General features: G+C 49.4%; 1 protein-coding gene across 2 annotated transcripts in view; it reads left to right on the plus strand.

The window, feature by feature from the left end:
* Positions 1-17977, plus strand: part of SYNE2 (spectrin repeat containing nuclear envelope protein 2) — a 424330-nt gene that overhangs the window by 249495 nt on the left and 156858 nt on the right. For both annotated transcript variants that reach the window (XM_077265969.1, XM_077265976.1), the window contains exons 59-63: positions 909-1094; positions 1620-1742; positions 2360-2542; positions 9804-9884; positions 16502-16684. In XM_077265969.1, the coding sequence (XP_077122084.1) occupies positions 909-1094; positions 1620-1742; positions 2360-2542; positions 9804-9884; positions 16502-16684 (756 nt within the window). The remainder of the gene's footprint in view (positions 1-908; positions 1095-1619; positions 1743-2359; positions 2543-9803; positions 9885-16501; positions 16685-17977) is intronic.

The raw sequence follows: 17977 nt of genomic DNA on the forward strand, positions 1-17977 counted from the left end.
GAAAATGGGGGTTTCCTTATCTGGTTAGTATTCCAGGAAGGAGACGATACGGTGTCGGTGCACAGATTTTTCTGTAGCTTAGGAGAGTTGTGAAACGTTTGGCTGTTTCCACAACTCCCATTAGCAACAATGACGAATGATGCAAGGTCTCATTTTTTTTGGTGTTCTTAACAAAGGAATTCTCTCCATAGGTGGGTGCCCCACCCCAATCGGACCGTATTATAGGCCATAAGTGTATCACATAGGAATACCTTTTTAAAGGGGTTATTCTCATCTTTGTAAATGGCAAAGTGCTTGTAAAAACAATTATTTCTTCCTAAAAAATACTCTTTTTAATTCTATAGTTTACTGATCAATGCCTGGGCGAGGAAAGCAGCACTGCCAAGCTCTTTTGTTTAGCGCGTGCAAGCGCTGCTCTGAACCTGGACGGATCACTAGATCAGGCCAACTTCCTTGCCCTTGTGCTTCGATAACGCAGAGTCAAAGTTGCTTCTGTATGCAACATTGGAGAGCTCACTGTTCAGATCAGGTGCTCAAGCAAGACTCTGGTCCGAAATGTTAATCATCAGGAGCAGGCAGCCCCCCGGCACAACAAGGAAGTGCAGAGGAGCAGTGCGCTCTTGAAGATAGAAGATGTTTACTTTTTGATGTGGCCCTTAAAAGGGGTGTATTTTGTCCCTACAAAACCAACAAGATAGACATACTATACATTAGTTATAGATCAATTAAAGGAAATAATTTACTATAAGTGTCTGGTATTTTGGAGGACTCCACATTGGTATTTTTTTTCCGATAGAACCAATATGTTCTGCAGCACTTTGCAGAGGTAACCACCATTCTGATCAGTCCCCAGTAGAATTTGTAAAGATAAAGATGCTAAATACCTTTTTTTTCTTTTCTCTGGACAGATTGCCCTTGACGACTGTGAACAGAAAAAACGTCTCATTGACTCCATTCATTCCGAGCTGGGCGAGCTGGCTTTGATCTTTGAAACCGAGAGCATTGTGGAGCGATCCACCGATGTAAGAAGGAAATTGCTAGATCTGAAGCAAAGAATCCTAAAAGTTCTTCCAACAATCCAACACATAACCCATGTAAGACCCTCATCTTTTCTTTTGCTGGTTGGAATATCAGCCTGCACCATTTGGGTAGATGGATGCCATAGAGCAGTGTTCCCAAACTCTCGTCCTAAACGGCCACCAACAGGTCGTGATTTCAGGATTTCCTTAGCATTATCCAAGTGATAATTGTGTTACAAGGACAGGACAGAATTCAATCACCTGAGCAATACTAAGAAAATCCTGGAAAAAATCACATCTTGAGAACTAGAGTTAGGGAACACTGCCAAAGATAATGGTCTCCCAACTTTGTCAATCGTAGCTAAGAGAGCAGCTGCAAAAGAACGTCTCCCATTCTGCGATTTATTAAAAGTTGCCTTTTCCGATATACTTGGGTGATCATGTAATACCACATTTCCCCAGCAGTGGCTGCTGCAGGGAAAATATACAGCCAGTAATCAGCAGATTACAGTCCTTTGTGTAGGAAATCTCATAATGATTTTCCAAAATTTGTTTTATTATCATTTTTTGTAAACATTAAATTTGTGTCTCCATTTTCAGGAGGTGCTGGCTATAGAGGATGAAATAAAAAAGATGGAAAGAACTGTTGATAAAATCAAAGAGATTTTGACATCTAATGACATTGATGATATGACACCCAACGATCACTACATGAATGGACAGGTGAGATGTTTGTAATAGATAAATGTTTTTACTACCCATAAGTGGATGAACCCCTAAACTTCGCTATGTTTCTGCTATGAACATGTCTGTCCCCTTACATGAATGAAGTGGCGGTAAAGAATGCACCATGCTGATCCACTCACTGTGCGTCAGTGACAGAAATAGTCAGATAAGCCTCCTGACAGCTAGTGGGGCTGACACTGTTGGCCATCAGTCAGCTACATCTCTTCCCAGACAATTAAAGGGAGTCTGTCTGCACTAAATGACTGTTCAAGCCAGGCACAAATTCTCAGTGCACCCTAGGTGTGGTCAAACACTGCAGTGCTCCATCCCACCCACTTGTTTTCCATCTATCTCTGCCCTCTCTTCCTTGATTGACAGCTCGGACTTTACAGTAGCCAGAAGAGGGAGGCTATAATGGAGAATACATAGGTGGGAAGGTGCACTGAACTGTTTGGCCACACCAAAGGTGCACTGAGTGCATGTGCTTGGTTTGAACCATCATTTTGTGCTGACATTCCCTTTAAGTCTGAAAAAATCTGGCTTCAGAAGTCAGCTTGTCTTTATTATCAAAACATGATCATTCATGCCTTGTCATTGTCTTTCTTGCTTTTCAGGTCATGTTGGATAACATAAATCACATCAGAAAGACAATTGGTGAGATAGAAGCGTATAGGCCATCACTTCCGCTGTCAGAGTCTGGGGTGCAGTCTCTGTATGTCTTCAGAAGAATGGTAGTCGTGCTTAGAGAGGCGGAAATGCTGCAAAACGTTATCATGGAGCAGAACCAACTCTTGGAGGTAACGCAAGATGCTTTATATATGTTTCAAATACTCAAATGCTCCAAGATGTAATTGATCCCTCTCTGCAGACAGAGTTGTAGGCAGATTTGAGCAGTTTTTGAGTGGATGATTCGTACAGTAGACAACTATTGACTATGAATTGGGGAAAGAGGCATTACTCTGTCGCCTCATTGGGGGACACAGGACCATGGGTGTTATGCTGCTGTCCACTAGGAGGCGACACTATGCATAATCTGAAAAAGATTAACTGTGGCTCCTCCTGTGCAGTATACACCCCTGGACGGCATCAGCCTTCTCCAGTTTTTGCTTAGTGTCGCAAAGGAGGCACACCTAAAGATTTTTACTCCGTTTTTACTCCGTTTCCCGTTTTCCGATGGGATTACAGATGAAGAAAAGAGGGTCTCCTGTGAGACCCCCGGCATGGCTCCTTCCTCGGCCCCCTATTATGGGGTGCCCAGTTGAAGTTGAGATGGCTATTCCCCATGCTGCTCCTTCCCCAACCTCTCGGGTGTTGGTTCGAAGTCGAGACCCCCCTCCTTCCCCAATTCCTTTTGGTTTCTGGGTTGAGGTCGAGGCGAGGATAAAGGCCCCTGAAGGTGTGACAAAAGCACCCTCCCTATCCCCCTCTGGGGGTATTAGGTTGAGACACCTCAGGTAGGGCCTGTACAGGCAGCATCCTACAGCTCCCAGCAATGGGCCAGCATACTGCGCCTGCATCCAGGGACCCCAGCCCAGCTGCGGGCTCCTGTTGGGGCCGGGGGGAGTGCAGGCAGGCATGGCACATACAGACACAGGGCTCCCTGCGTCCCTGTCTCTGCGGCAGCTCCAGCTCTATACAGCCTCAGGGGGACCCCAGCCGGGCTCCCCCTTCCGCTTATAGCCCCACCGCCATCCTGCCTTCAAATCCGGAGGGGTCCGGTTCAGATCCGACCCCCTCCCGGACTTTCGCGCCGGCCTGGAGCCCTTCTGGGCCTCAGGCATCTAATTTAGGCCCCGGCTTCGGCCTAGCTGAAGCAGCAGCCTCCTCTCCGCCCCCCGGATGACAAATATGACACTCTACAGTGTCATACAAGGGGCGGATCGAGACAGAAAGGGCGGGTTTTTTATAGCCTTGCTGCCTTTTTCCAGCTCTCCGCCCCCTTCTCCTCCTCTCTCCTCTGTCTCTGCAGCCATTTTCGGCTGCAGATTAACCCTGCATCTCCCGGTCTGCAGGACCAGGACCAGGCAGCCAGTCTCCGGGGGGCACAGGACTGTGGATTTTCGGCGCTGGACCTAGGGGTACACTGGTGGGGTAAGATCACAGCTGGGTTATCTTTACTCAGCTGTGAATCCATATTACCTATAAGGCTCCCCTGTAGGTTCTCTACCCCTGTAAGGTCCATCTGCTGGCAGCACTTCTGCACTCTGTGCACTATGCCGGGCTCAAGGTCTAAGAGAACCAGGCAGAACTGCTATTATGCATTCTGCACAGCCTGCGGGACCGCTCTCCCCAGTAGCAGCACGTACCCGCATTGTCAGAACTGTATACAAACTACTGTGTTACACAAGAAGCCCCTGCCAATGCCTCGGTGTCTAATGCCACACCGGAATGGGCTACTCAGATATCGCAATCTATGACGCAGTCTATAGATAACCTAACTTCCACATTGCTTCAGGCTCTGCAGGGTCATGCCCCGGCTATGAACGTTACCCAGCAAAGGGAGAGCTTGACTCAGGAACAAGATGCCCCATGGCACATCCACGTCTAGGTCACGACGCAAGCGGATCCATACATCAAGTCCATCTGCGTCATCCCATAGCACACGGTCATCCCCCTCTAGGGAGAGACACCGTTGCTCCAGGTCATCTAGACCGTCCCATTCCAGGGACAGACAATGCAGATCTCCGCAATCCCCAACCAGAGAAGGTCTCCTCCCCAGCTCACCTAGCAGGGGACGCCTCAGTGATACACAGGATTCGGAAGGCATCTGCGTCTCTGACTCAGACAGAGAAACGGAGGGGTCCCTGATCCCAATCCCTCCTAGCAATACAGCGCTAGTTGAGGACATAATATCGTCCATCCATCGGGTGCTGGACATTTCTGATCCGCCATCAGAGGCCCCGGAACATCAGACTTCCTTTGAAGGACCTCTGAAGCCGCCTAAGGTTTTCTCTAACCACCAGAGTTTAAGGCGATCCTTAAAACACAGCCTGAGAAAAAATTCGCTAATCGCAAATATCTGGAGGCGAGGTGCCCCTTCCCACAGAAGGACACCAAGGAATGGACAGATCCACCTGAAGTGGATCCCCCAGTCTCTAGGCTGGCAGCACAGACCCTCCTTACACCGCCAGATAGCTCAACCCTCAGGGACGCAGCAGACTGGCAGGTAGAACGCATGGCTCGTTCAATTTTCAAGGCAGCAAGGGCATCCATGGCTCCTGCGTTCGCTTCAGCTTGGGCTGCCAAGGCCATTCTGGCCTGGGCAAAGAATCTACAAGCCTTCCAAGCATCCGCTCCTCAACTGTCGGACCAAGCGGTTCAATTGCAGTTGTAGCAGATTACATGCTCCATGCAGCTCTGGTTTCAGCAAGGGGAGTCGCGGGGATAGCATCAAACCCCATCAGGCGTATCCTCTGGCTGCGGGAATGGAAAGCGGACGCAGCCTCAAAGAAGTCCCTCACGCACCTCCCCTACCTCAGTGGGAGACTTTTCGGTGAACAGTTGGATACTATGATATCCAACGCCACAGGGGGTAAGAGTACTTCTCTTCCCCAACTGAAACCTAAACGCACTTACCAGAAGCGTAACCAAACTCGATTCCGATCCTTTCGGAATTCCTCCGGCTGGTCCGTCTCACGTCCAGTACAAAATCGTAACCGTTCCCCACGCAGGGACAACTCACGATCGACGCAAAGGTCGGACAAGACCTGGCAGTCAAAAGCAGGCCAGTCTAAGCTCAGAGGAGGAAAATCTCAGACTTTCTCTTCCTCATGACTCACGGACTCCGGAAGACACCACACCGGTAGGCGGCCGACTTTTGCTCTTTCATCAAGTATGGCTGCCTATTACAGAAGACAGGTGGGTCATGGAACTAGTGTCTTCCGGATACAAAATAGACTTCACCTCCAACCCACCGGACAGGTTCTTCCTCTCTGTCCCCCCAAAACCGCCAGCCAAGGCTCGAGCCTACCACCAAGCGGTCTCCTCGCTTTATTAATCAGGAGTCATAGTACCGGTACCCACGACCGACCGCTTCCGAGGGTTCTACTCCAATCTGTTCGTAGTTCCCAAGAAAGGAAGGCAGCGTACGGCCCATACTAGACCTAAAACAGCTCAACAAATATGTACGGGTCCGTCACTTCCGCATGGAGTCCCTTCGGTCCATCACTGCGTCCATGGAGAAGGGAGAATATCTCGCCTCCATAGACATACAAGACGCATACCTGCATATACCCATTGCACCTGCCCATCAGAGGTTTCTCAGGTTCGCAATAGGCCAGGACCACTACCAATTCGTGGCTCTCCCCTTTGGACTCGCCACGGCTCCCAGAGTGTCACCAAGGTCATGGCAGCAACCATGGACGTCCTGCATTCCAGAGGCATAGTAGTCGTTCCATACCTGGACGATCTACTCATCAAGGCTCCCACCTTCAAGGTTTGCGAGCTCAGCGTCTCAATCACAACCGATACTCTCAGTCGTATGGGCTGGTTAATCAACCTACAAAGTCATTACCAACTCCGAGTCAGTCCCTGACCTTCCTGGGAATGTTATTCAACACTTCCAGGGGTCTAGTGCTCCTTCCCAAGGACAAGGCACTGGCCCTCCGACTAGCAGATGAAGAAAAGAGGGTCTCTTGTGAGACTCCCGGCATGGCTCCTTCCTCGGCCCCCTATTATGGGGTGCCCAGTTGAAGTTGAGATGGCTATTCCCCATGCTGCTCCTTCCCCAGTCCCTCGGGTGCTGGTTCGAAGTCGAGACTCCCTTCCCCAATTCCTTTTGGTTTCTGGGTTGAGGTCGAGGCGAGGATAAAGGCCCCTGAAGGTGACAATAGCACCTTCCCTTTCCCTCTCTGGGGGTATAGGTTGAGACACCTCAGGTAGGGCCTGTACAGGCAGCATCCTACACCTCCAAGCAATAGGCCAGCACACTGCGCCTGCATCCAGGGACCCCGGCTCAGCTGTGGGCTCCTGTTGGGCAAGTGGTCCTCAGCGGAAGCGTCCATGCCCATCAACATCCTGAAAATTCGTGCCATCCTTCTGGCATTGAGGGCTTTCCATCACTTACTGGCAGCCTCTTACATCAGGATACAGTCGGACAATACCACGACTGTGGCATATGTGACTCATCAAGGGGGGACCCGCAGTACCCAAGCGACGCGGGAAGTGTCATATGTCCTCCGCTGGGCGGAGGACACGGGGTCGGTCCTTCGGCGGTCCACGTTCGGGTGTGGACAACTGGGAAGCAGACTTCCTCAGCCGACAAGGAATAGACTCGGGAGAGTGGTCTCTCCATCCCGAAATTTTTCATCAGATCTGTCTCCGCTGGGGGACCCCGGATGTGGACCTAATGGCATCCCATTTCAATGCCAAGGTCTCCAACTTCATTGCCTGAACTCACGATCCGCGGTCGCTCGGAGCAGTCGCTCTGGTTCAGGACTGGACTCAGTTCCAGCTTCTGTATATTTTTTCCACCTCTCCCCCTGATATCCAGAGGGTGAGGAAGATCAAACAAGAGGGAGTTTCAACTATCCTCATTGCACCGGACTGGCCCAGACGCACATGGTACGCCGACATCGTACAACTCACAGCAGACGCCCCCTGGCGTCTCCCCGACCGCCACGATCTTCTATCACAAGAGCCGTTCTACCACCAGAACTCAAGGGCTCTCAACTTGATGGCGTGGCCCTTGAGACCTGGGTTCTAACCCAGGCAGGATTCTCGACAGAGGTCGTTGCAACCATGATCAGAGCACGGAAATCAGCCTCTGCCAAGATGTATTACCGTATCTGGAAAGTTTTCTTTACCTGGTGCGAATCTCGTGGCTAGGTTCCACTCCCTTATTCCCTACCCAAAGCTCTTGGTTTTCTCCAAGCGGGTCTGGAAGCCAGTCTGTCATTGGGCTCGCCTAAAGCCAGGTGTCAGCCCTCTCAGTGCTTTTTCCAAAAGCGCATTGCTACCAAGCCGCAAGTAAGGCCTTTTCCTTCAGGGGGTTCCCCGATTGGTTCCCCCCCTACAGACGACCACTAGAAACGTGGGACCTCATCCTGGTCCTGACAGCATTGCAGGAACCACCCTTCGAACCCCTTAAGGAGGTCCCGCTCCGCCTTCTTTCCCAGAAGGTGGTTTTTTTCCTGGTGGCACTCACCTCGCTACGCAAGGTGTCTGAACCGACAGCACTCTCATGCAGACGGCCTTTCCTGGCTTGTCACCAGGCCAAGGTAGTTCTTCGTACGGTCCCATCCTTCCTTCCGAAGGTTGTGTCAGACTTCCACCTCCATGAGGAAATTTCACTACCATCCCTTTGTCCGGTTCCGGTTCATAGAGTGGAGAAGGCTCTGCATACGCTTGACCTTGTCAGGCCTTTGCGTATATACGTGTCTAGGACTGCGTCCTTCCGGAGGTCTGATTCTCCTTTCCTCCTTCCGGAAGGCGGCCACAAGGGTAGGCCAGCTTCCAAAAGCTACTCTTGCCAGGTGGATCAAATCCACCATACAAGAGGCGTACCGCCTTAAGAATCCTCCTCTTCCAGCCGGTATTACGGCACACTCTACACGGGCGGTAGAGGCCTCCTGGGCCATTCGGCACCAGGCTTCGGCACAACAAGTGTGTAAGGCGGCCACTTGGACTAGCTTACACACATTTACTAAACACTACAGGGTTCATACCCAGTCCTCAGCGAGCCTGGGTAGATGTGTCCTGCAGGCGGCGGTGCCCTAAGTGTACGGGCCTGTCTGCACAATATTCGTCCATTGCTTCCCACCCAGGGACTGCTTTAGGACGTCCCATGGTCCTGTGTCCCCCAATGAGGCGACAGAGTAAAGGAGATTTGTGTACTCACCGTAAAATCTCTTTCTCTTAGCCTCTAATTGGGGGACACAGCTCCCACCCTGTTGCCCTTTCCGGGCTGTTGTAACTGTTGAGTTCTCATATTGTTTCTTGAGCTCGTACATAGTTGCCTTCTTACAGGCATAATTATGTTATTCATGTTACGTTCCTCCTACTGCTTTGGCACAAAACTGGAGAAGGCTGATGCCGTCCAGGGGTGTATACTGCACAGGAGGAGCCACAGTTAATCTTTTTCAGATTATGCATAGTGTCGCCTCCTAGTGGACAGCAGCATAACACCCATGGTCCTGTGTCCCCCAATTAGAGGCTAAGAGAAAGAGATTTTACGGTGAGTACACAAAAATCTCCTTTTTTCTATAATAAGATATGTTGCAAAGTTTCATACTTTCACTTGCATTGTTGATTTATGAAAAAATATAAAAAGTGTAGTTACCATTTCCTTCTTTAAAGAATACAGTGAACCTGATTTGCCACAAATCAGGGTCACCTCAATGTCACCTATTTCGTTAGATAATGGCAAAAAAATAATAAAAGAAATGTTAGTCCCCACCACTGATCCTACTAAAGTCCTGATCTGGTGCTTACTTGATCCCAACTGGATTGTGCTTTCTGGTATTGTCCTTGTCAACCAAGAAATATCTGCCAATCACTGGATGAGGTGGGTCACCACTGTGACCAATGATTCAATTTCATGTCCATAATTACTTGTGTTAAAAGGTAACTTCAAATCTAAGAGAGACAGAAGAGTCTGGGAATATAAGCTGATGATGACCTTTGACAGTCTCGCTGCAGGAATGAATGTGTCACATGGATTTATGTCTTTTTACTAAGGAACTTGCCCCTCAGACCATGTGGGGTCATCACAACGGAACCAACCCCAATCAGAGGACAATAAAACATTCCTTATCTAAGAACTGGCCCAATATTTATGGACATAACTGTTTATCACTCAGGTGACACGAAGCATAATTACCATGAGTGATAAACAGTTATGTCCATAAATATTGGGCCCCCACATACAGACCCCCAGTTGAAAATTTAGTACAAATAATTAGGTACACCATATTAGAAGTGTCGCAGCTGAAAGTACCTGGTATCTTGTAGTCCTGATGTGAATTGGGGATCTTTATCTTGTCCGTGGTCATTATAAATGGACAGGTTTTACATTTTTTCTGATTGCAAGGAAATGTTTGTTTTTATCCATTTTTGCAGCCTATCATAAGTGAAATATCAGAACTGGAGAAAGAGCATGAAAAAGCACAACAAGTGTCCAGAGAAGATTCGGAAATTAAGGTAAACTTGACATTAATGTCATCTCTAAGTCCTAAACCAACCGTTTTTATATGTTATGTGGATGATATTTCACTATGCGGCAATAATATAGTTTCTCCTACGCCTCATTGGGGGACACAGTACCATGGGGTGTATGCTTGCTGCCACTAGGAGGACACTAAGTAGACAGAAAGATTAACTCCTCCTCTGCAGTATACACCCCTTCACTGGATACAATTTCAACCAGTTCTTGCTTAGTGTCTGAGGAGGCACTTGGGTCTTTTTTCCCAGACCCCAATTTTATTTTAATTTTTTATTTTAATTTTATGTAAATTTTTAATTTTTTATTTAACGGAGTGAAGGGGGCAACGGGTCCTTTTTTTCATAGGGTCCGCTCTCCCCCGAATCAACAACAGGCGAGCACGGCGAGTATACCTCCCCGTTCCTCTCCTGCGACGTATGGCGCACGAAAAGTTTGCGCCAGGGCAACGGTTCCTCTCGGTTCCGATTTCCCCCAACCCCCTCCAGGACCCTGCATTACAGCAATGTAATTCTGGAGAAGAATGCAGTCCGGAGGGGATGTTGTGCCGCAGCCCCCATCTGCTGCAGCAGCGTGATACATTCAGGGGCCTCTCCATCCCCATCCAGGGTGCATGGATCGAGTTCACTTCCTCACAGAAGCAACAGACCTGTGAGAACCGGCGGCTGTAAGTACTTTCAGGGGACTCCCCCCTTTTCCCCCTTAGCGGCAGCGATGCGGTCCGGGTCCCCAGGGAGAGGCACCGCCGACCGGGGGGTCGGTGGTGCTCGGCGGCGCTCCGTCGCGGCCACCGCCGCTCATCGTCGGCAGGGCCCAGAAATTTAGTCCCTGGCTTCTTCAGCCGGAGTAGGCCGCAGTGGAAGAATCTCCTCCCCTGGCCGTAGCTCCGCCCCCTACATCAGCGCTTCTCGTCTGGGACGAGAGGCGCACTCCAAATCTCGGGGGCCATATTTCCTCTCTCCCTGCACGGAGCCCACGCTGTCTACAGACGCTCTGAGGAGAAAAGAACGCCTTATCTCTCTGGGGACACAGATAGGACCGTGGGTAAGCTGCTTCAAGAAAGCTTAACCCTTTCTCTGCATATACTGCCCGCTCTGGCCCTAAGGCACTATGTCTCAATCCAAGGAGACAAAAAAGGGTAACAAGAAGCACACAGTATTTTTTACTGTATGTGCCACTTGCAATGCGGCCCTGCCCCGAGCCCACACTAGCCCTTTGTGTGCTGATTGCGTTTCGCCCTCTGTGCAGCCGCCCCCTGCCGACGCCGGTACCGTCGCCGATGCCGCAGCCGTCGACCCGGTAGAGCCTAGTCCCCCTCAGTGGGCAACCTCTCTGTCACGATCTGTGGCTTCCCTAGCCAGGGCAATTGACTCCCTCCGGGGCCCCCCTCCAGGTCGGACCACGGAGGATTCAGATGACGATATGGATTCGTCTACCAGCAGGGGGCGTACCCGGTCACTTTCCACCCGGGGCTCTAGAAAACGTGTTCACGTTTCATCCCCTGACCATCAGCTAGCGGACCCTTCAGTACCCGCAAGCTCTGCTTCCCGGTCCCCTTCTCCTAAATCGGATGGCTCTGAATATGAGTCCGACATTTCCTACGTTCAGGACCCCCCCTCCTCCCAGGAGTCTCTAGACTCTCTCATTGAGGCGGTAAACCAGACCCTGAAGGTGACTGAGGACTCCGCATCGGAACCCGAACACGCGGTGTCTTTCAAAAAAACTAAACGGTTTAAAAAGGTTTTTGTCACTCACCCCCACTTCAAGGAGGTTGTACAAAAACATAGGGATCGCCCAGATAAACGCTTCATAGGACAAAAATTCATAGAGGCCAAATACCCCTTTTCTCGGGAATTAGTCAAAGACTGGCTACAGTCTCCCTCGGTGGACCCGGCTGTGTCACACCTCGCGTCCAAGACCATCCTGTCTCTTTCGGACGGTTCCTCCGTTAAGAATCCCTCCGATCGTCAGATTGATTATCTGGCTCGTTCCGCCTTCGAGGCCACAGGAGCGTCTCTCTTCCCATCCTTCGCCGCCTCCTGGGTGGCTAAGGCTATGGTCTCTTGGACTGAGACTCTTTCCTCTAATATCCAAGCCAGTGATTTACCTCCAGAAGCCAGCATTCTGGTTAACCAGATAGTGCAGGCCGGAGACTTCATAGTCAACGCCTCTATGGACGCAGCTAATTGCGCTGCACAGGAAGCCGCCAATGCAATCTCCATCAGGAGAGCCCTGTGGCTCAGGGATTGGCGTGCAGATTCGGCTTCTAAACGTTCTCTAACTGCCCTGCCTTACCAGGCTGGTCGGTTATTTGGAGAAAAATTGGACCAAATGATCTCGGATGCTACCGGAGGGAAAAGTAAATTTCTCCCCCAGCAAAAGCCTACCCGGCCCTTTCGGTACCAGCAGCAACCTCCATTTCGGCCTTTTCGGCCCAATACCAACTGGTCTTCCTCATCTTCTACCCCCGCATCAGGACGAGGTTCGCGCGGTGGCCGAGGCACCCAGGTCTCTTACAGACCTAATCGTAACTGGAGACCCAGGCCTAAACCTCCCGGATCTAAGGGATCCGCATCCCAGGGATCCTCCGCCCAATGACTCCTTGCATCATCCAGTGGACTCCGACAAAGTAGGCGGACGTCTACTCTTGTTCCATCAACCCTGGCTCTCAGTCGTTTCCGACGAGTGGGTCAGAGAACTGGTGTCCACCGGATACAAAATAGAATTTTCCTCCCTTCCCCCTACACGCTTCTTCCAATCTTGCCCTCAAAGGTCAAAGGCCACTGCGTTTCTCCAGGCAATACGGGCACTACAAAGGGACGGAGTCATCATTCCGGTCCCCCTAGAACAAAGATTCAAGGGTTTCTATTCGAATCTGTTCGTGGTCCCAAAGAAGGACGGATCTCTTCGTCCGATCCTAGACCTGAAGCTACTAAACAGATTCATAAAAATCAGACACTTCAGGATGGAATCCCTCCGTTCTGTGGTCGCGTCTATGGAAAAGGGAGAATTCCTGGCATCCATAGACATCAAGGATGCCTACCTGCACATACCGATTTTCCCTCCGCATCAGCAGTTCCTTCGCTTCGCCTTTTGCGGGGAACACTTCCAATTTGTGGCCTTGCCCTTCGGTCTCGCCACCGCTCCCAGAGTTTTCACGAAGGTCATGGCGGCTGCCATGGCCATTCTTCATTCCAGGGGAGTGGTGGTAATTCCGTACTTGGACGACCTACTGATAAAGGGTCCTTCCTACCCAGCCTGCGAAGAGTCCGTCGTTCTCACGGTGGATACTCTTTCTCGTCTGGGATGGAAGATAAACTTCGAAAAATCTTTTCCAATTCCGGCTCAACAGATTTCCTTCCTGGGGATGATACTGGACACTTCCCGCGGTCTGGTCATACTCCCTCAAGACAAGGTTTTGGCCTTGCAGCAGGGAGCCCAGCGTCTTTCTCGTCCAGTATCCCACTCCATTCGCGCCAGCATGCGAGTTCTCGGGCAGATGGTAGCGGCCATGGAAGCGGTCCCTTTTGCGCAGTTTCACCTCCGTCCCCTGCAGCATGCACTATTGTCGGCTTGGGACGGCAATCCGTCCTCCCTCGACCGCCGATTCATCCTGTCCCCTCGGGTCAGGAAGACCCTCAAATGGTGGACGCTGAAGTCCTCCCTATCTCAGGGAAGGTCCTTTCTCCCAGTACGGTGGCTGGTGGTGACCACCGATGCCAGTCTCATGGGCTGGGGAGCGGTCTTCAACCACCACACAGCCCAGGGGCGGTGGTCCGCTCAAGAGTCTCGCCTTGCCATCAATATCCTCGAGATTCGAGCTATCAGGCTAGCATTGTACCAGTTTCACCGACTTCTGGCAGGTCATCCAGTCAGAATCCAGTCCGACAATGCCACGGCCGTGGCATATATCAACCGTCAGGGCGGAACTCGCAGCAGAACGGCCATGCTCGAGGTGTCTCACATCCTCCATTGGGCGGAGTCGAACCATTCGCCCATTTCGGCGATCCACATTCCAGGTGTGGAAAATTGGGCGGCGGACTTCCTCAGCCGCCAGGGCATCGCCTCCGGAGAGTGGTCCCTCCACCCGGAGGTCTTCCAGCAGATTTGCCATCGCTGGGGGACCCCGGATGTGGATCTCATGGCTTCCAGGATGAACAACAAGGTTCCTCAGTTCCTTGCTCGGTCCCTCGACCCACGGGCCCTCGGAGTAGACGCTCTGGTCCTGCCTTGGCGCCAATTCCGCCTCCCGTACATTTTTCCTCCTCTTCCCCTACTACCGAGGGTCATCAAAAAGATCAGGGCAGAGGGGGTACCAGTGATTCTCGTCGCGCCAGACTGGCCGCGTCGGGCATGGTACGCCGAAATGGTTCAGCTGGTAACCGACGTCCCCTGGCGTCTCCCGGATCGCGCGGATCTTCTTTCACAAGGCCCAATTTACCACCAGAACTCAAGGGCCCTGTCTTTGACGGCTTGGCTGTTGAGTCCTGGATTCTAGGCCAAGCGAGTTTCTCTCCCAGGGTGTCCTCCACCATGATCAGAGCTAGGAAACCTGTTTCCATGCGTAGTTACCACCGTACCTGGCGAATTTTTTTTCTCATGGTGCGAGGCACAGGGACGGTCTCCTCTAGTATTTTCTATTCCTTCCATACTGGAGTTTCTTCAGTCCGGACTAGAGTCGGGACTTGCCCTTAGCTCCCTAAAGGGTCAGGTTTCGGCATTGTCAGTTCTTTTCCAGCGGAAGATTGCCAATAGGTTGCCGGTGAAAACGTTTTTCCAGGGAGTCTCCCGTGTGGCGCCTCCCTACAAGTCACCCTTGGATCCGTGGGATCTCAACTTAGTTCTCGGAGCTCTTCAGGAGGCTCCCTTTGAACCGCTGCAGGACGTTTCCTTAACCTTCCTTTCTTGGAAGGTAGTCTTCCTGGTAGCCGTCACGTCCATCAGACGGGTCTCGGAGTTGGCTGCGCTCTCCTGCCGCCCTCCCTTTCTAATTTTTCATCCGGACAAGGCGGTATTGAGGACCTCTCCCACCTTTTTGCCCAAGGTCGTCTCCTCTTTCCACCTCAATGAGGAGATTGTTCTACCTTCGTTCTGCCCGACACCTGTCCATCGCATCGAAAAGGCTCTACACACTCTTGATGTGGTGAGGGCTCTTCGTCGGTACGTCTCGAGGACGGCTTCTTTTCGCACGTCAGACGTCCTGTTCGTACTTCCAGAGGGGCCCAGGAGGGGTTCTCCTGCTTCAAAAGCCACTCTGGCAAAATGGATTCGGTCAGCCATTCAAGAATCCTATCGTGTCAAAGGTGTGCCTATCCCAGCTGGGATCAAGGCTCATTCCACTCGGTCGGTGGGCGCCTCGTGGGCCATTCGGCATCAGGCGTCGGCACAGCAGGTCTGCAAGGCTGCGACGTGGTCCAGTTTGCACACTTTTACCAAGCATTACCACATTCATTCTATCTCTTCTGCAGACGCCGCCCTTGGCAGGCGCATTCTGCAAGCGGCAGTTCCTTAAGCCGTAAGCCAGTGGTACATGGGGTATTAGCATATTGCTCCCCACCCAGGGACTGCTTTTGTACGTCCCATGGTACTGTGTCCCCCAATGAGGCGTAGGAGAAAAGGAGATTTTTGTTTACTTACCGTAAAATCTTTTTCTCCGAGCCACTCATTGGGGGACACAGCACCCACCCTGTTAGCCTGTTTTGGCTTGTTGTTACTTCTTTGGTTTTGACATAGTTGTCTTTGTTCAGCTCCTACTGCTTTACTACCGAACTGGTTGAAATTGTATCCAGTGAAGGGGTGTATACTGCAGAGGAGGAGTTAATTTTTCTGTCTACTTAGTGTCCTCCTAGTGGCAGCAAGCATACACCCCATGGTACTGTGTCCCCCAATGAGTGGCTCGGAGAAAAAGATTTTACGGTAAGTAAACAAAAATCTCCTTTTCTAACCATAGTGTGACTATAACTACAGTAATCTGTACAAGCACCTACTTAACAGATTGTATTTACCAGCTTCAAATGGGTGGTCCAGAACCAGAAGAAAAGAACAATTTCCCTTAGTTAAGGCTGGTGGAACATCCCTAATTTTGTACAACCCCTTTTATTCTACTTGTTCTCTCTACCCAAACTGCAATAATAAAAAATTGCTCATGTAATGGAGTTTTCTCATGAAGACATCCCCCGTCCAAGCGTGTCATTAGTGCATCTGGACATAACAGAGAGTAGTCCTCTGCTTGAGAGAGCTGCTCCGCATCTGCTAGACTTGAGATGTTATTGCATGAACGTCCAACTCTTCGTATTTCTACATAAGTACCAAGGGCAAAGGATTATCTTCTGAAAGATGCATGGTGGCTACATATCAAGCTTATCAAATGTTATTTAATGTAAAAAGTGATTATTCTGAGCTCCATGAGGGCATGTAGCTCCAACGTGGCCACCTTTGGCGCCAAAGCCTGGTTCTGGACATTGCCAAACTCAGTTTTTTCCTAAATATCAGAATGATTTCCTATATTAATATGGCCTTTTGCCACGGGAATCTTCTAACTGCCTTCGACTACTCATGATGCGTGTGGATAGCAATTTGTTCCCTTCTTTCTATCTAGGAGAAGGCCGAAGCTATGAAAAAACAGATGGAAAGACTAAACCAGAAGAAAGAAGTGATCCTTCTCGCCCAACGCAACTCTCTTATTGAGCACCTGGATCGTTTAAGGCAGGAGCCACACGACCAAGACTTGGAGTCCATGTTGTCTCCAGTAACTGACGGCATGAACCTCATCCATATAGAAGTAAGAGTAATCTCAACTCCAATACTGGGAAATAAACAGTATAGTTGTTACCCTTTTTAAGCTCCATGATATTAAAGTTAGTAAGAAAAAAAAAGTTTTTTTTAAAAAATAAACGTAACTCAGATTACCTTTTACCTCAGTTAAAAATAAAAACTATGTGAAAAATAAAATGAACGCATTTGTAAAAGTCCAAAAAAGCTCGCACAAGTAAATGGCATAAACCTAAAAATTACATAAAAATATTTTTTGCAATTTGGTTTCATTAAGCAGTTTTGGGACTATACCATCCTTTCCCCATTTTTTTTTTTTTGTACATGAAAATTTTAAAGATTTAAAAAAAAAAATAATGTTATTTGTTATACAAATAATTTTATATCCTTTTTCATATTTTTTTTTTTTCTGATTTTACCTGGAAAATGTATGGAAAAATAAGGAAATGCCTCTTTGTTTTTCCAATTTTGTTTTTTGTTTCTCATCACAAATCACAACTAAAACACATTTTAAATTGTGTTCCCCTTAACAATTATTTTTATATATCTACATAGGGTGCATTAACAATTATTTTTATATATCTACATAGGGTGCATGTTGGTTTTTTTCAGAGGTAGTTTTGTAAACAACAATTTAGACTGTCGGTTGCTTCATTTTTTTCTGTTTATATTTGTTTGGGGGGTTTTTTTTGCTTTTTTTTTGTCATAAAAGACTAACCTTAACCTTTCAATTTCCCCTAAGGGTATGTGCACACGTCCGGATTTCTTGCAGAAATTTCCTGAAGAAAACCGGAAATTTTCTGCAAGAAATCCGCAATTTTTTTTTGGCGTTTTTTTTTTCCGGTTTTTTTAGCATTCTGCAAGCGTAATTAGCTTGCAGAATGCTAAAGTTTTCCAAGCGATCTGTAGCATCGCTTGGAAAACTGACTGACAGGTTGGTCACACTTGTCAAACATACTGTTTGACAAGTGTGACCAACTTTTTACTATAGATGCTGCTTTTGCAGCATCTATAGTAAAAGATAGAATGTTTAAAAATAATAAAAAAAATAAAAAAAATGGTTATACTCACCCGCAGACAGCTGATCTCCTCACCGGCGTCCGTTCCGTATAGATGGTGTGTGCACGCAGGACCTTCCATGGCGTCGCGGTCACGTGAGCGGTCACATGAACGGTCTCGACCAATCACAAGACGGCGACGTCATCGGCAGGTCCTTCACCGCACACCAGCTACAGGAACCGAAGCGACAGCGTGCAGTGGAGAGGCGGGAAGACATCGAAGGTGAGTATAGGACTATTTTTTA

Source organism: Ranitomeya variabilis, chromosome 1 (assembly GCF_051348905.1).
Source record: "Ranitomeya variabilis isolate aRanVar5 chromosome 1, aRanVar5.hap1, whole genome shotgun sequence".
NCBI lineage: Eukaryota > Metazoa > Chordata > Amphibia > Anura > Dendrobatidae > Ranitomeya > Ranitomeya variabilis.